The 20132-nt window shown below is 39.0% G+C and overlaps 1 protein-coding gene across 2 annotated transcripts in view; it reads right to left on the reverse strand.

Moving 5' to 3' along the window:
- Window positions 1–20132, reverse strand: part of luzp2 (leucine zipper protein 2) — a 159279-nt gene that overhangs the window by 68271 nt on the left and 70876 nt on the right. For both annotated transcript variants that reach the window (XM_082535652.1, XM_082535651.1), the window contains exons 2-3: window positions 7201–7318; window positions 2790–2860 (exon numbers count right to left, since the gene is read on the reverse strand). In XM_082535652.1, the coding sequence (XP_082391778.1) occupies window positions 2790–2860; window positions 7201–7318 (189 nt within the window). The remainder of the gene's footprint in view (window positions 1–2789; window positions 2861–7200; window positions 7319–20132) is intronic.

A 20132-nucleotide genomic window follows, 5' to 3' on the forward strand; every position in this document is an offset into this window, starting at 1 on the left:
AATGCAGAATGAATTATGTGTTTAACATAAAATTAAATTTTTATGCATTCGACTGTAATTTGTAATTCAGTATAGTTTGGTGCTCCTGAGCACAGATAACAGGGAATTATAAATCAAGGAGGCAGGGGATGTGGGTCAGTGGTACCAAAAACGCTTGTATCACATCACAAGGTAGCCCAGTTAAAATTATAAGTAACAGCCTATTTACTGTTTCCAAGCATGGCTGAAGTATATGACGTATGTCACAGTCACCCAGTAGTGTAGTTAGGGGACATTATCTTTCAAGGCAGTACAGCAACACTCAGAGTGGAAAGGATGTCACTGCTCAGCAGTCATATACTGTTATACTTTATATGCCAGTGGTCTTGTCTCTTGGCATAAGTTCAACCTAAAAAACATTTTTCTTCACAGTGACCAACCAACCACCCCTGCTTTGGTTTTCCATTTATATTCACATCTCCTGCTTCCAATACTTGGAAGAGTTTGTACATAATATATCAAAACTGTCTAAACTGCCAAAAGAGAGACAGTCAATGTGACACAGGCTTGAAGAGTCTGTAATAAGTAAATACAAAAAGGGATGAAAGTAAGTTAAGCTATTTTAATTGCTATTTAAAAACTGTTACATTTTTTCCAATAACCTTTTTTTTTGCATTGCTCTTTGGATCAAAATTATTTTCAGGAGCCAATCAAATTTCTGTTAAGACTTGACAAAAGTAAATGACCTGCAATGAATCACCTGTCTGCACTCACGATAATGGAGCCAGCTGGTAATCACACTTGGCAGACACTGGAACTCTAAAGGTGGATTAATAACACATTGAAAAAGTTGTGGCTCACAAATGCTAGGTAGGCAACACTGAGCCAAGCTACTGCTTTATAGTTTTTTAGCTTGATGACATGTGAGAGCTGCCATGGACTTCTGATAGGCTATTGATTGGCTATCCAGATACTACACACACACACAGCTGGACTTCAGTCAGGCTGACATTTCAGGGAGGATGAAGGCCATGAATGACTCCAAATCATTAGCAGTCTCATTACACACAACATTAATCAGACAGTCCTAACTGGTAAAGCACTTAAGCTAAACACTTTTTCAGCTCACTAAAAAAAAAGGTCTAAATCACAGATGCTTGCTTTTTCGCAAAATGAAAACAGGCATATCAATTTTAAATACACAAGACAGGTTTGCGATGGAATTATGAATTATCTACCTGCTCCTGTGTGTACTGGAGACACACTGGCCAACACCTGAAAAGTACCATCCTCAATAACAATGAGCAAGTCATTACTTATCATTATTTATATCCATTAGATACCTGATGGACATGATGTGATTATGCAGACACCATTTTTTAAATCTTCATATGACAATACAAGCAGTGTTTTGTTCAAATGAGAGAATTCTGTTTTTCTTATCAATTATATTCACCAGTAAATATTATGCAGTGTGTAAAGACACTGCAAAACTTAACGTGAAAGAATCGCATCACCAAAAGACTCTACAGGTCTATGCAACAACCACCAGTTTGCATTCCTCTCGCCTCTTGGACCACTATGTGATTGAAGTGTTTTTTGATTTCAGACAGTTCAGTGGACTGAATATTGTACAACTAGCTGTTGGAATGCATTTGAATTTCCCAGGGCTTATCGTCATTGCTGCTGTTGCTGTTGGTTTCTATCATCAGCTCATGTAGAAGTCATCCAAATAACTGGGTGTGAATTAATGGTTCTACACCATCCACTGCGCATCAAACTGGACACACCTGAGCTCAGAAGCCACAAGGACAGATACAGAAACTCTTTACCAATTAATACCAGATATTCGTATATATTCATTTTAGATTTAAGACCCTGACTGTATGATATTTAGATTTATTTATTTATTTTTACCCTGGTGTGTTATCTATTTAATCGAGCTCCTTGTCTAATATATTTTTTTTTCTTTTCCAAGCTATTTTGTTCTGTGGTGTTGTGTTTATTGAGCTATGTTGTTTTTCATGTGCTGGCAGCTGAAACACAGCAATTTCACAAGCTTTGGGATAAATAAAGTATTTCTTATTCTTAATGTTATTACTCTTATTTCAGCAGAGAAAATGTGCTGGCATGTCATGTTGGCATGGCGGGTGGCTCAGATGATTACTATACTCATAAGCTTTTGTGGGTGCTGTTGCTAAGGAAGAGCAACTAGTCACACAAACAAATCCAAATGAAAGCTATTTAAACTCTTTGTGGTTGAAATTCATGAACAAAACAAATCTCAGTTGTTGAAGTTCACTCCAAGTCCAGGATTGAAAAGCAAATTGGTTGTCAGTTTTCTCAGAACTGTAAAGTTTGGTTTGCACAACTACATGTAACAGAATCTGAGGATGTCACTAGATGATTAAGACTGAAACGTGGTGTAATCGTGGATATGCTTTTGCAGCAAGAACATTAGGAATGTATCTGTGAGCTATGAATAACCAATGGATCCTTACCACCCTTTTTATCTTATATCTTCATCAAAAGCTTCTCCTATATTTTCAAATACACTTGAAAACAAATAAAAATAAATAATAAACAAGAACCTGTTATTATCTTGTTAATCTGAATACCAGCTCAATACAAGACATTCACGAGAGGTTCTCAACCACAGCATAACAGGAGACAGCGCATGATTTTATTTATCATTATGCATTTTTTACTGATGGTTATTAATTTCTAACCTAATTTTTGATGGCAGTTTAGTGAACTGCACAGCACTGTTGGTAGCTCATGTCTAAGTCATGCATGATGCCCCACTTTACCTCTGTTTGTGGCTCAGCTCCAAAATCCTCTGCACATCTTTCTTGGCTACTGTGTCATCATTTTTCAGCGACTGAAAGAGAACAGAGACACTGTGTTTTTCCAGGAACGGCACAATTTGTTGTTGTACATAAAAAACTTCTGAAGGAAAATTACTTCATATCACCATCAACAGAAAATGGAAACAAATATACAGTATAAAAAAGCACGTGTAAGCATTTACTGTATGCGTTTACTGTTTGCTGTGACATTACACATTACAGAATCTTATCAGGTTTTCTGAGGTGTCTGTTAGAAAACGATGCAGCAGATGTAAAATGTTCAGACACCCCTATCCCTCCTCCCAAATTATATGGCTTTCAACAGTCTGCTGATGAATATCCTAATGAGGGTACATGCAGAAGCACAGATTGGGTTCTACTGGTGCCTCAGCACCTGCCTGATGGGTAATTATGAATTAGTCAGGTCTCTGATTGCCCTACAAGCCCTCCAAGATATTTTTATTTGTTATGAACAAAACAGAAATGTACAGACTTGTAAGAAAATGTGGACTCCAAGGGAGAGATAGTTTATCTTTGCTTGTGCTTGAAGGTGAAATCTATGGCAATTAACGCTACATTTCCATAATGCCTGAAACAAGCTCCTCCCCAGCGCCCGACTCCCATTTCATGTTAATCTATGAAGAGAAATAAAGAAAAAAAAAGAGGGAACAGCATCTGCTTACAAGAGGCAATGTATCTGCACTCAAGTAAATAAACTAATGGTGTAATAAAGCTGCACATTTAGTATATCTGAGTGGCATTTCAGTCATTTGTATGATTTGTCAAAGAGTCACGAGCTGAATGGACAGATTTAAATTCTTCAAATTTGGTTTGTTTTCTATTTATTTTGACTTCATGTTTTGTTGTATTCAAAATCAAATGGCAACATGTGTTTGCTTTATTGTAATTATATAATAACAAACACTCATCAGCTACTTAGATACACCTGATGAACTGCTTGTTAAAGGTACTTTAAAGGCATGCAGACATGTTCAGGATGACCTGCTTAAATTCAAACTGAGTGTCAGTGAATGTGGCATTGCTATTAAATCCACATGGGTTGGTCTGAGTATCCAAAGCTGGTGATCTACTGGAATTTTCCACAGAACCAACTCTAGGGTTTACAGCAAATCGTCCAAAAAAGAGCAAATATCCAGTTAGCGGCAGTTATCTGGATGAAAATGTTTTGTTGATGCCAGAAGTCAGAGGAGAATGGCCACTTCTTTAAGCTGATAGTTTGATAGATAAATGAAATAACCTTATTATAGACAATTTATAAAGAAGCGATCTCTCACAACAACTGAAAACATCATAAAATAAATATTACAAAGCTCTATGGACCTGTCATGGAAGCCATGTATTTACAGTATGGTTTCACAGGTATGTGCCAATATTTAATAAAAGATACAGCACAGTAACACTGTTTTTAACTGTTTGAATTCTATGTCTAATACCGATCTCTCTCGGGTGGATTGCTTTAAAGCAAATGGGCTACAGCAGACACCACATCGGGTACCACTCCTGCCAGCTGCGAACAGGGACCCAAAACTGAACAATGGAAGAAAAATGGAAAAATGTTGCTTTTTCTGAGAAATCTAGATTTCTGCTGCAACATTCCAGCATGAAAACATGGCTCCATCCAACCACCCATGCTGCTGCTAGTGGTTTAATGGGGTTTCTTTGCACACTTTGGGCGTTTGAGCATCGTTTCACACTACAAACCACATGAGCATTGTTGTTGACCATGTCCATCCCTTACTGACTACAGTGTTCCCATTTTCTGATGGCTGCTTCTAGCAGATTAACACAGCATGTCACAAAGCTCAAATCATCTCAAACTGGCTTCTTTCACATGATCAGTTTACTGTACTGACATGGGCTCCACAGGCACCAGATCTCAGTCCAATAGAGGACACTTTGAACAGGAAATTTGCATCATGGACGAGGAATGTTTCCAGCACCTTGTTGAATCGATGCCACAGAGAATTAAGACAGTTCTGAAGGCAAAAGAGAGACTGGCCGTAACACATGAAGTGGCTGGTGAGTATATGCAGTGCCTTTCTAATTTCCTAGTTTTCTGTGTTTATTTTTTACAGTTTTGTCAGACTTGGAGTTTCAGGTCATTAAAATGATTTTAATATTAGACAGCAATAGCCCATGTAGTCACAAAATGCTGTTTTTTAAATGATAAATGGTCAGTCGACCAAAATTACTCCAAGAGCACATTGATGACTCAGGTCCCGTAAGAGCAACCATTCTAAAAAATGTTTTTATTTGTGGAGAAAAAGAATAGTTAGTATTCAGTAATCGACTCTATAACACAAACAACAATAAAAATCACTGAAAGACGTTAGTGTGGCAGCTACAAAATGGGCTTACATTGCGTTAAATGTGCAAATCCTCTCAAGTTATGTGGTCACGACATTAAGTTTAAACAACAAAGCAGCTACTTAAAGCCCACAGTTAACTGCTTCTTAACGTCCCTGGAGCTGCAGCAAAGACTAAAGTCCCAATCACAATAGGTTTAATTATTAGGGTTACCGAAATGCACCTAGAGAGCAGCTCATTATGTTTCAAAACACTTCACATGGGCCATCATTTCTTTCCAGAAACATTAAATGTTTTATCTTGTTGACTTGATCTCTTTTAAATGTTGATGATGTTTTCCCCCTTGAAGAATAGATTTCTTCCACTACACAGAAATTGGAATCCAACACAACCTCTGCCCTGCCCAGCACGCTGGCACAGGGCCCACGGCGAAGATTGATGCCAAACTAGCTAGCCTGGAGTGAGTAGACATCAAAGCCTGCCCCAGGGAATAGTTGTAGACAGACTACATGAGCTTTTTCCAGACACATGGGACATCTCTTGCAAACACACACCACTGATGGAAAACTGGCCATATAATTCGTTTGATTATTGATTTTCTGACTATTCCAGTAGACAACAAATTGGCCTAAAGCGGCAAAACGCTGCTGCACAGACGAAGTATCACTCAGACAGCAACTTTATAAGTGCTGGATAGAAAAAGATGGGCATCTGGCTCCCAAGACCTAAGCATCCAAGTGGGAGGCATGTTTTGTTGGACTGCATATCCTGATGCGACTGAAAAATACCAAGTGATTAAAATATCTGAATTTATAACTGACTTTTTTCTTGTTACTGCCAGAAGCCATAATGAAGTTGACCTAAACTGACTGGTAAGAAGTGCTTTACAGCATCCAGCACTGTGGTAATTGTGTTCTCACAGCATTATAACATCTACTGTCCAGGATAATAAGGTACGTGAAATGTTCAAGACTGTTATTTGGCAGAACCAACTGATACCCGTCTTTGCGACAAACCAAATAATCCTCATAGTCACTCAAAGTTGTCTTATGAGCTAATTTAAAAAAAGAAACTTTCTTACTTCATGCAAACCACCCTCACTGCAGGAGGTGTGATATATATTTCCCAACCTTGTTTTCAAGCCAAAATTTAATTAGGGCAAGCATCCTCTAAACTTTACACACACACACACACACACACACACACACACACACACACACACACACACACACACACACGCACACACGCACACACACGCACACATCTCTATCTAGATAAATAGATAGATAGATTTTAATTAGTTGTCAGACCAATTTATTGCCTGTAAATGAGTGAGCAGTTTTACCATATTGTGTAGCTTTTAGTCTTTACTGGATAGGTAGAAGTGAGTTCTCACAACTACAAAGCATAGGTCAAAGTTTCATATTTAAGTTGTGACAACATGTAAGAAATTTGAATCCTTTTGTTCTTTGCTACTATAAATTGAAGTAGCCTGTGGATTTTTTCCTGTATGAACATCTGATCGAACATTTAACCTACACAGTGTCACTGCAGTGATATCAACGCTAATAAAAAAAATTACTGTACTTAAAGTTTTAGTAAATGTAATTTGAGGAGATTATCAGTGACAGCTAAAGGTCCTGAGAAGAGAATGGGACCATGCTGAATCCATCCTTATGTTGAAATTTCCCGATAATGTTGGATTTCTGGTCGTCTACTTCTAAGCCCTGGATTTTTATTCATGCCAAAAAATGACTTACCCAGTCTGCGCTCTACATTTACATTGTTCAGCAGCTGTAGAAACACTAACAAATCACGTATGTAACAATGGGTGGGCTTGTTGAACTTAAAAACATTTTTACCTTAATATTTAACAACAGGTTTACTGCAAATTCACTAAAAATGTGTGCAAGGACTCATGAATCCAGCCTTCAAACGGCTGAAAACAGGGATTAGAAAATGACTGAACCCGCGGAGCAAAATTCACAGCCGAATAAACTTTCAAACATTGCAAAGAAAAAAAGAGAAACAGTAAAAGTTCAACCTGAAGGTTGCCTTTTATGCTGTCCAGTTCCTTTGAAGTCTTGGAGAGCTGGTGCAGAATGCTGCTTCGTTCAGTGAAGACTTCCTTTAGCTTCTTTTCCAGCCCATCGTAACTTTGTCTGTTGAGAGAATGAAGGAATGAAATTTCACTATTAAGTGTTTGCCACTAGCTAAAAAAATCCACTCTTTATTGGCACCCTTAGGAGAACGAGGTGTTTCAACCAGATTAAGAGCACCATCGTTAAAGCTAAAGGGTAGAGCAAAAAGAGAGAAACCTAATATCTACTCGGCACAGTCTACGACAGAAAGATGGGGGAAAAAATCTATTCCTTTCAATCAACCAATTTAGTGAAGGCTCATTTTACAGAGATAGGTCTTTTGACCAGAGGTATAACCTTGCATTTCCATTTAAATATTCATGTAGTCCAACCAATTATTAAGGAACAAATTCTGCAGGGCACATTTGTCAAATCCTGTGTTTCCCTTTTCCAAACTCTATTGAACGGCAGTGCAGAGGCGTTCTTGTCATTTGTTACTGAGCTTCCAGAGAGGCAAATAATATTTCACAGCATGTTTGCATGAACTATAGCCCTAATAAAGATATTATTTTTCATTCTTAATGACACACTATAATCCCCACTGAGAGATCTACTAAAGATCAGGGCACAAAAAAGTGATTAGGGGGCCATGGTGAGCAGATACAAAATCAGCAATAGCCCAGGACTTGACTAAAATATGATGTGTTATATTTGGCTTTTGGCAGCTAAAGATAACAACATAATTTCCATCTTGCTCCCTTAATTGAGTTAAAAGACTTCCAATTTACTACACGTGCACTTTCACTGTTGGAAAACAATCTAATAACGGAAAATCTATTTTTCATTTAATCTAACATCCTTGTTTACTGACTCAAGGAGACAACTCTTCTGGGAGGTGTTTGAAATTAAGCATATCTGAATGTAGTTACCCTGCAAATAAAATAGCCCAGAGGTTCTAATTTCCCCTAAAGCCTGCAAATTTGATTACTGTGATGACCTCTTGAATTTAATTGGGATGGTTTAAAATAGCCGTCACAAAATAGCCCATCCGCCGTACCTCTGGACTTTGGATAGGTGCTGTAAAAAAAAACACACACACAGACACATTATATACACATATATACTTTTAACATGTTTTTTCCACTTTTGTGGAGCAAAATCTCCCAGGGACCCCCTCATAGCCCTAACATCTATTTCTCTTGACTTAGCATTTCTACAGCGTGGGCTGTCTCAAACACTTCTCCATGCGTACCAGTTAGAGTCAATTTATGCAGCAGTAGCAGCAGTAATTGTTCCTTGGACCCTGAGAGAAATGAGTGATTTGTAATCACATTGACATAATGTGTCACCATAATATTAGAGCTGAGGCTCAAAGATAATGTATGAGGCAGTAATGCGCACAGCATGCTTGATTTATTGGTATTAATGATCCCAATCTGTATATCTGCACTGTTTTTGTGATACAGTACAATTTAAGAATTTCTGACAAATTTTGGGTCAAAGATCAACTTTATTCCAACAACATGAAAAAAATGAAAAAGGAAGAGAGATGGAAAAAAAAAAGTTTGGATGGCATTTTTTTTTCTTGATGCATTTCATGAGATAGGGTTACTAAGAAATAAAACCAAGTTAAATATCTGAACCATCATATGGAGAAGAAAAGAAACAACCCTAACACTGTTAAAAAATATATTTATTTTTTCCATGGCACAACTGAAAAGACCAAAAGAACTTTCTCTGCTCACTTCCTCACATTATCAGAAATGCTGAAGGACAGCACAAGCATATGAACTTAACATAGATATTTGTTGCTAAATACTTGCTGGGTAGCCACAAATCTTCTCACTTGCCCTTCTCTCTTTACATGAATCACTACTACAAAATGTTGCTGACCATTCCCTATTCCTGACTGTCCTAGCATCACTCGACTGCTACAATATTCTGTACCCATGGCTGTGTTTCAACTCGGGCCGTCTTCCAAAAAACCCTCCACAACCCATGTCATAGATCCCAGACGGAGATCACACACAATAACACATAAATCACTAACAGAAAAGCAACACCTGGGAAATAAATAAATAACATGGCATATTGAATCCCACACATGACTTGGTACCATATGGCAATGGCAGGAAATTTATTACAGGTTCAAGCAACAAGAGGAAGATGGGGTGAGCGAGCCCTCCCTGTCTGCCATAATATTCATTACCCAATGGAATAGACCCTTGGGTAGCTGTGAAATGAATAAGACCCATAATTTGAGGCCCATTGACGCAGAAACATGTACCGTAATTGTCGGGCTATAAGCCGCTACTTTTTGCACAAGCTTTGAACCCTGCGGCTTTTAGTCAGGTGCGGCTTTTCTATGGATTTTCCATGATTTTTGTGATATCGTAAGACGATTTGTTTTGTTTGTTCCGCTGTTGTACGGCACTACGTTGCCTGGCGGAAGGATCGGGGTTCAAGAGTGGTATGTTAGTCACATGTCCGTCCGCCAGGCAACGTAGTGCCGTACGAAGTAGCGCGAAAAACAAACTTCAAAGTAGCGCTACGCGTTCAGCGGGAGGCGTGGATGACGAGCGGCGATAAACTTGCGAAAAGCAAGTTATGCCCAACTCCACCGGTGGATTCTGACAGCGTGGAAAAGTGCGAAAACATCCACGATCACCAACGGATTTTGAAGGGCTGGACTGCTGCATGATGGAGAGGAGGACACCGCCACGGCCCTTCTGAGGGTGTTCGACTCTGACACTGACAACGAGGATTTCTTTGGTTTTGAAAGTGACAACGAAGGAAAGAAGCGGAGAGTGGATGACGAAGCCATCCTGAGCCTGTTCGTTTCCGACATTGGAGAAGAGGACTTTGGTGGTTTTAGAGTGCAGGAAGAAGAGAAAGATGGTGAATGACTGACTTTTCTTCTTGTTAAAGCCGTGTCACTGCACCTGAGCCTAAAAGGTAGTCCGAATCTATTTTTCTGGTGTGCTGTAGGTTACTGTTATGTACTACATGTGCAAATATGTACCCATAACTTGTTTTTCAAAATATTAATAAAAGGGGTGTGTCTCCAAACAGCCATCTCTTTCCTGACAATTCCCTTTGTGCATATTCTCTTACATATGATAAGTCAACATTGAAACACCTGCGGCTTTTAGTCAGGTGCGGCTAATGTATGTACAAAACAGGATTTTCCCCTGATTTTAGCTTGTGCGGCTAATATTCAGGTGCGCTTTGTAGTCCGGGAAATACGGTATATTACAAGCTACTGAGATGAAGTCTGATTATTTTTCTTCCCAATCTACTATAAACTGCTCATTAGAGAAAACAAATGGTAACAGCTGCATGATTGTACCATGACCTCCCAAAAGTTCAGTGTTCTAGCTGGGTTCTGTGAAACAAAGATCGCCCTTTTTTGCAATTCAGTGACGTTAATGACGATAATGACAACCAGAATGCCTGACAAATGCTTGACAAAAAAAGGCTTATGGTCAGAAATGGCACCACCAAGCACGTGGTCATAAAGCCATGGTGTTTGAGATAATGAAATCTTTCTTCCCAGGCATCTGCAGATTGAAATCAGTATTTGACTGCCTTTATGATACTCATCAAACTCCTGAGATTGCGAGGGAGGCATCTCTTATAGGATCTGATTATTGAGGACAAATATTTCTTTGCCCTTGGAGTCACAGCAGGTCTCTGAGTTATATGAGGCAGACCCTGCAGTATGAAATGGAACTGCAGAGGCTAAGGGAGACAACACTGAACATTAGAGTCAACATCCAAGCAATGGCTCAATAAAGGTATCCAAGGTTGCGTTGTGCACTCATAGAGAGATATAGTACAGGAGCTCATGGTCCACTGTTAATAGGAGATGGACTATGAATATTTTTCATTTTTCAAGTGCCTCAAGTCACGCTTTATAATTGGTTTTCTACTAAGTTGTCTGTTGTGTGTGGAAACAAAACTGTTTCATCCCTTGAGTTAGGTGCCTTTTTATGCTTAAATGATTTACAGAAACATTCCTCTGGATATAAAAGAAAAAAATCAAAGGCTAAGCTGAAAAAGTTAGTGAAAAAGCAGCCAATGTCTAAGGAAAAACTTTGAAAGCCTAAAGCCCGAGACTACTTAAAAACACAGAAATTGTAAAGAAATGTAGTCCTTGTAAGAAAAATATAAATAAATAAAGAATGACTCAAATCTGTACTGTATATAATTAATGAGTAATCTATATCAAGTATTCATAGTGCTAAGATTTGAATGTAATACTGGACAGTATTGCCGGCTATACTGTGTTGTGTGACAAGCATCTGTCCATTGTCGTTACCTTATTTGAACTTATTTTAATATTGTGTATTGCTCAGAAGTGGATGAACTGTGGAATTATAAACAGCTTAAAAGAATTGAAAAGAATTTTTTTCATGTAAAAAAAAAAAATGAGATCAGTAAAACTCAATACAATGATGTAGAGGATATTTTCTACCACTGTCTGGTTAGAGATTAGCAGCATTCATGGAAGATATATGAATAAATACACAAAATATGATAAATAAATAAATTAAAACCTCTGTGTGTAAGCAGGTCTCTCCCTCCCCAACAGGAATTCAGTTATTTATGGAAAATCTGTGAGGGAGTCACTGGTTCAGACAAGGACAAATTAAAGGATCCCTCTGGGCTTAGTGTCTTTGGATGTTTCTTTACTACCAGATGTTTCAACACCCACTCACAGCTGAATTGGGTCTCTGTCAGTCTTTCAGTTCACCTGTCAACTATGCAGATAATTCGATGATCAAAATAAACATCTAGCCAAAAGGTTTCTTAAACTCTGTTTTGCCTTGAAGTTTACTCCCAAATTGCTGCTGGGAAGCCTCATGGTATATTTCTCCCCAGGTATTATTTAGTGTCCCCTGCAACCTGGCCTGTCAATTGATGTGTCAGAGGGATGTGATATAGCACCCAGACAGAAAACATAATTACCCATCAATTGTGACAGCAATCTTGATATGATAAGTTGGCTTATTTGCAAAGGCCTTATTTGTCAGCAAGCCTTCATAATTACTGAATGTGCATGAGTACACTGCAAAAAAATGTTCAATACTTGATTAATTTCTGTGTGGATGAATTAAAAGCACTTTGGAGAAAGACCTAAGTTGCCATGTTTTTCTTTTTCGGTATAGAAAACTAAGATTAGCTAACAGCACTTAGAGGGCTAAATTTGAACAGTATGATATCATAAAAACATAAGGATGTATAAAAACTGTCAGTTTTTACGTCAATGTTTTTACAATACATAACTATCTGATTAAAAAAAACAAAGTCCATATTCATCCGTGACCATTTCTTCCAGTTCTTGGACTAGAAAATAAAACTACACACCAAAAGCAGACAGGTATGCCAGCATGCTAAAACACCATGCTATGCCTCTGACTGCAGGACCAAACATTTAATATTTTACAAGGAAGCCACCACAGAAGCCAATAGCTAGCATAAAAGGAGTTCATTTGCCGTCATGCAGATTATGGGCAGACAGCGGTTTATGTGGTACTACCAATTTCAGGCTGGATTAATTATGCCATTAGAAGGGGGTAAATAAATAGTTTTAATAGCAGGGAGAGCCCAGGGCCTGTCAGCGAATTAATATATTCCTCTAGCAGAGCATGACCACCATCCAACATCTGCAACAAAAGTCAGTCATGTTTACCAGCTGTTGTATAAACAATGCAGACAGCAGGGAATATTAATTGCATGCATGTCAGGGATGCCTGACACTACCATCTTCATTAACTGTTTAGTTGGGGGATAAAGTGAAACAATTTGTGAGGAAGTCAATTTTTGCTTTGTCAGGAAAGGTCAAAACAATTCAGAGACCTCAATCATCTCAACATTTCAGGACATGAAGATTCTATATGCATTTGACATTTCACTAAACGCAACACAAAAAGTCATAAAAGAACATGTAAACTGAATTAGCACTTAGAGGATTTTACAAAACAGATGAACTGAAATATTTAGGTGTGGGTATAGACCTTTTTAAGAGTTCTCTACAGTTTATTATTATTTACCTGGTATGAAAATCAATGCCGGCCTAGAATTATTTATGTTATCAGGATATCAGTGGCATATAGCTATTACTTAACAATCCCCACTAATATTTGATCATAAACAGCAATAGATGCCTGGATGAACGAATGGTAAGATGATGGATGGCTATATTAGGATATAATATTTAATGCACAATTCACTTTTTTGACAATCTAAATAATGTTCATCCCTTTTTACAATACCACAAGCATGCATTGTTTATGAGCTTTTAAGATGAAATTCAGACATCATGTTTAGTTTGAAGTTTAAAAGGTGATTACTCCAAATAGTTTGGAACAATGATGCAGCACTTGATAAAAAGCAGAGCAGTAAGCCAATAGTGATCTGAATAAAAAAGAAAAACAAAGAGTCAATCAAATCACATAACACAAAATAATCACTTTTAAACAATGATTTTCAAAGCAAGTACCATTGAATAATAAAGCTTGGATGAATCTGTTACAAAACAATTAAGTAAAGAGCAATTTGCATGTAAGTATTATATCATTTCGACAGATGAAATTAAAATAGTGTAAACCAATTTTACACATGAGTAATAAATGCAGATATTCTCACTCTCTCTTTCTTGTACTTTACATCATCTAAACATTCGAAAAAATTACATAATTGTGCAGCTTTCTGCTCTGTGTGGCCATCAAGCTGAAGAACTTGATAACACTCTAAGAACTGTTGTTCATAATTCACAATCACATATTAGTTAATAGATACTTTACAAGATGACTACAGTTAATAATGCTAGTAACTGGTTACTAGCATTATTAATGCCACAAATAAACATCACTCATCTAGAAGATTCCTGTCAAATTGCAGGTGATGTTTATAAAATTTTATTGATGCATGATAATCTTGCAGTGCATCTATAAACATCATCATAAACATATAAAAATCATTATATTTTTTCTTATTTATTTATTTTTAGCTATGATACCATAAAAATAAACACATATCTCAACTGCCAACCTCTGGTCAATCATGTAAACTATCCAGCATATATATATGTCTCCAAGATCTCATCCTTGAAAGGTGATTTCTTCTAATTTGCTCATTACCTAAGTTATGCAATTTCTCACCGGTGGGAAGCTCTAAGGCATTGAAATAGAAATATTTAGCATATTAGATGAATAATTCAATGATTACTGGCAGGCATTTTCATGCATATGGCAGTTACTTTCCCTCGACATGTCTACATGCACTTAGAAACAATACCGTTTCTAGATATGTAGAAGTTTTTCTGTTTGTTTCGCACAGTGTATAATGTTTATTTTTCAAATTAGTAGAATATACCTTCAGTGAAATGCAAAGGAGAACTAAATCCTGTAAATCCTCAGTGCATTTCTCTATTTTCTGCTTGGGCTGAGCTCATCAGACAATCCACTGTGCTCTTTCCATTGTCACCTACAATCCGAATCATTTTCACAGTGACATGATATCCTCTCAATCAGACCAGCTCCATGCCTGGTAAAGCTGCATTTGCTTCCAAATTAACCAAGTCAAAGTCAAGCTCATTTTCTGACTAAGTGCATATCGACACCCCTGTTTGTTTTGTGAACATTCCTCTTGTGTTTTACACAATGTGTATCTGCCAAAGTTCCATTACTTTGTGTTTCTTCAGCTTACTATATGATCTTGATGTGACACATTTTGTCTTCCTATAGAACAACCTCTAATCTACAGAATTCGATCGCGCAAATCATTGCTTTTAAAGCATCCCAGGAACCTCTTGTGGTTGCCAGATACAATTAAATCTCGAATTTGAGTGTATCTAATGCAATTCCACCCATTCTTGTTTTTCAAAGCTCTACAACACTGTGATTCCAGCCTCACTAATTGTTGTGTTATAATCAAGCTGGATTGAGCTCGGACTTTTTTGTTTACTTTAAAGCCATACGCTGCCAGACATCAGTGCCTACTGCTCTTGCTTATGATAAAGCAATTTCGTACATGTGGGAGAGCCTCACCTTTTCCCTCAGAGACGTTATATGACAATGTCTAATCCAGCTTTGTTTCCAGCCTTGTCAGAGAGTGGTACAAGGGACATGTTGTTTGTGCACCAGAGGCAACCTCAGGATATTAACACTACCACTATAATCCTGAATTGATCTGACAACTGAAACACTCAGGCTTTCAGTAGAATATTGGCCAAGAAATAGTAAAAAAAAAAAAAAAAAACCTGTTCACCAAGAATTTGATCAGCATATATTTTAAATGATTAGTGTCGAGGTTCAGCCATAGGAGGAGGAGATAAAATCTTATTTGTTGGTTAACAGAACACCTCTATGTGTTCTCGAAGCACAACTAAAAAACAAAAATAAATAATTAATATTAACAATGGTATTTATTTACATATAAATGCCACATAGCCTTAATAAATTGTAAGATCTTATCTTATGACACTTGCATAAATCCAGTTTTTGTTTTAAATGTAATCACCACACTAGTGAAAAATAGCATTTATCTGAAAGATAGGCCTCTCTCTATTAGTCTTGTTTCCTCTCATCTGACCGATAGCTAAGAAGTTGAGAACTGGCAACAAGCAGACAGATGCATCTGATTCACATCAAGGGCAATCAGTGAAGCCTCTTCCCAACTTCCAAGTGTCACTCAGGGAAAACACAAGAGGACGAGTTAAGCCAGCCAGCAGGGAGGGAGGGAGGGGGGCGTGTGAGGTGGAGAATTTGGAATTGGATGACGGATGTGACTTGATTACTGGTTAACTACCCTGCTGGTGCACCACTCTGATCTGGATGAGAAACCCGCTGGCGGATGGATTCTCAATTTGGACTATAGGCGAGACTGAATCTATTGTTTGACTGCAGGCAGACTGACAGTTACTGAGGCCTTGACTGAACTTGCAGAAGCTTGCTCTTTGGGTACGTCCAAAGTATTAGTGTTCTGTTGTTGTGGTGAAAAATCTGCACCATGTTAAAATTTACAAGCAAACCTATTGGCCAAACTTTGGACTAACATTATGAAATACAAAGCAAATATACATGTGCAGAGAGAAGTTAGTCAGGGAAGTAAGTTGACCGCGACATAGTAGCGCTGCGGTTAGCATCGTTGCCTCAAAGCAAGAAGGTCCAGTGTTTGACTCCACCATCTGGCTTGGGCCTTTCTGTGCGGACTCCCCTTCACCCATTGTTTCTTGAGTACTCTTGCTTTCTCCCACAGTCCAAACACATGCAATTAGTGAGGTTACATTAATTAGTCATACTAAATTGCCCATAGGTGTGAAGGCTTGTCCCTATCCCTGTGTTATCCCTACAGCAGACTGTCCATTGTGTACCCTATGGTAGATGGGATAGGATCCTGCAACCCTGATAAGGATAAGCAGAAAAGAATGAATGGATGGAGTGAAGTAAGTCTTGTCTCACAACTTAAGAGCAGAGAGTTAAAAACAAGCGAGATGACTCACTAGACAACCTTGTTGATCTTCACTGAATCACACAATAAAGCTGAATGGCAATGAGTTTGTTTTGCTTGGGTTTATTCTATGATCCATGACCTGCAACCTAACACTAAGCACAATCATAGAAAACTAGAGCACATAACATGGCAATACGAAAAAAAGATAACTATCCATATGCAAAGTACTGTGATTATTGTTTATTAATTTCCTTTTATCATTTCATTAAAAAGATATCCTTTATAAAAACTTTTGCACAAACAGAATTTGATGTAATGCACTGCACTACAAAAAACAGCAGTGTATTTGTTTTTTAATTTATGGAGTTTTTGAGGGCACGGTGTATAAATATCTAAAAATCACATCACAAGTAAATTAGTAAATGTGGCAAATTCCATATAAAATTGAGAAATCTGTAGGTCTGTAAAAAAAAGACAACATTCAAAGTGCAGAAGGTTAAAAGTGGGAAACAAAACAAGCAATTTCATCTCCAATTATTAAAGTATGGGGATCCTATGTTGTTGTTTTTTAAAATTTTAACCTTTACATCTGCTGCCTTCAAATGTGATCACCGGGTGTTATAGAAAAAAATGTATACTGGCCTATTTACAGCTATCCACTCACTTTCAAAAGAAAATATTCTGCTGCACACATTTTGCTTTACTGTTTTGGAATTGAGCCATTATCCGAAACTCCCACATCCTCGCCACCCTGGAAAACGTCGCCCCTGCGATGTCATAACCTCCTGCCTTTCCTAAAAACCTAACTACCACTGTGAGTTCTGCATTTTCATTCCTCCTCTGTCTTACAAATCATATTAAATGCACAGTTTATGAGCTCAGGAATGCACCACTGTCTCTGGTGGATATTTGTTTGGGTATGTTGTTTCTGATGTTGTTGCTAGTTTTGCACAGATCATCCCGAGGCAAAGAACCACCCACTCTCAAGTTGCAGGACTGTGATTTTTCTACACAGCTACAAGCTGTGTTTTTTTTGTTGTTTTTTTGATATATATATATATATATATATATCAATATATATATATTAGGGGTGCAACGATACACAAAATTCACGGTTCGGTTCGATACTTTGGTGTCACGGTTCGATATTTTTTCGATACAAAAAAAATGTTCATGCCTTTTTAATTTGTCATTTATTAAAATTATAAATATATATTTTAACTCAAAAGTACAGTTTTTAAATTTAACCCTAACCCTTGTGCGTGTTTTTTATTTTGACAGCGAATGCGCACCTGCGGACCACTTATGTGCAGCCCTGGTTATTTAGCTCGTCATATTGCAGCCACAGAAATTCTTTTGTCCAAGAAACCATAAAGCTGCACTTTCTTTTTGCCTTATAGTCTGATTTGTCATAACTTTTCCGTTTTGTGGTAAGCTTTTCTTTGGCTGTCACTTCTTCACCCTGACCTGTCTTATTTGGCTCAGCAGAACTAAAATATATATCTGTTTGTGAAGGTTCTCAGTCATCCAGGTCATCGTAGTCAAATATAAATCTTGCTGCTTTTACACACGCACTCACATAAGCTCAGCGATTCTCTGCGCGATCAACCTCTCACATGTTTAAGCTGCGGGAGATTTCACTTGTCATGTTTGCATAGTAAGCTAACGATTGATAAGACGATGTCAGAGGAATTGGTGCGCAAATTATCATCACTCACAGATCAGTGCTGTCGCTCTCTATACACAGTTCGCGCGATTGCAAAGTGAAAGCAAAAAAACAAGCGCAAATTCAAACGCGATTTCAATATGTCACATATTGACAGTGGCTCACCGATGCCAATGACATAATAACCCAGCTACATTTCCGAAAGAATGCAAAAGCATTGACATATATTTTTCCTTCCTACAATAGCCCGACGGGCAGGGCAGAGATAGATTTTGGTACCCCGACTGAAAAAATCGCTAGCCCCGGGACGTTGGGCTAGCGATATTGCAAGCCCTGTATCTGATTGAGGAATCACTCATCTTTGGAAAAGAGAGTTTATTACAGAGAAATGTCCATCCATCCATCCATCTTCATCCGCTTTGTCCGGGGCCGGGTCACGGGGGCAGCAGCCTAAGCAAAGAGGCCCAGACCTCCCTCTCCCCAGCCACCTCCTCCAGCTTATCCGGGGGAATACCAAGGCGTTCCCAGGCCAGCCGAGAGATATAATCTCTCCAGCGTGTCCTGGGTCTGCCCCGGGGCCTCCTCCCGGTGGGACATGCCTGGAACACCTCACCAAGGAGGCGCCCAGGGGGCATCCTTGTCAGATGCCCGAACCACCTCAGCTGGCTCCTTTCGATGTGGAGCAGCAGCTGCTCTACTCTGAGCCCCTCCCGGATGGCCGAACTTCTCACCCTATCTCTAAGGGAGAGGCCAGCCACCCTTCGGAGGAAGCTCATTTCTGCCGCTTGTATCCGCGATCTCGTTCTTTCGGTCACTACCCACAGCTCGTGGCCATAGGTGAGGGTAGGGACGTAGATCGACCGGTAAATTGAGAGCTTCGCTTTTACACTCAGCTCCCTCTTCACCACGACGGACCGGTGCAGCGTCCGCATTACTGCAGCTGCAGCCCCAATCCGTCTGTCGATCTCCGGCTCCCTTCTCCCATCACTCGCGAACAAGACCCCGAGATACTTGAACTCCTCCACTTAGGGCAGGAACTCATCCCAGACCCGGAGTGGGCACTCCACCCTTTTCCAGCTGAGAACCATGGCCTCAGATTTGGAGGTGCTGATCCTCATTCCCGCTGCTTCACACTCGGCTGCGAACCGTTCCAGTGCGAGCTGGAGGCCCTCACCCGATGAAGCCAACAGAACCACATCATCTGCAAAAATCAGAGATGAGATTCTGAGACCACCAAAGCGAAAGCCCTCCGCCACTTGGCTGCGCCTAGAAATCCTGTCCATAAAAATTATGAACAGAACCGGAGACAAAGGGCAGCCCTGGCGGAGCCCATCACCCACCAGGAACGAGTCCGACTTATTGCCGGCAATGCGAACCAAGCTCTTGCAACGGTTGTATAGGGATCGAATGGCCCGTAGCAATGGGCCAGACACCCCATGTCTCTTTCCAAAATAAAAGCTATACTATCCGCTTCTTCTGGGCTATATTCTCAGCAGCATATTAAACAGCTGTCTAAATGACTCGGCTAAAGCTAGTAGCATGCTTGCTTGTTTTTTTTCTGCTTCCACTTGTCTTTGCACTAGGATGATGTCGGCGTAAATGTGCAGTCATATTCGTTGTGTTCCCACTAGTGCTTTCAGGTTAATCTCGTTGAAATGACCTTAACGCCACAACACGGCAAATCTCCGTTAACGAGCTACCGCCGATCGCCCCGTGCATGGGGCTAGATGGCCAACACGTTAACGAGCTAACTGCGCTAACTAGTTCCCA

The sequence above is a fragment of the Aulonocara stuartgranti genome, assembly GCF_965226115.1.
Source record: "Aulonocara stuartgranti genome assembly, chromosome: 1".
Lineage (NCBI taxonomy): Eukaryota > Metazoa > Chordata > Actinopteri > Cichliformes > Cichlidae > Aulonocara > Aulonocara stuartgranti.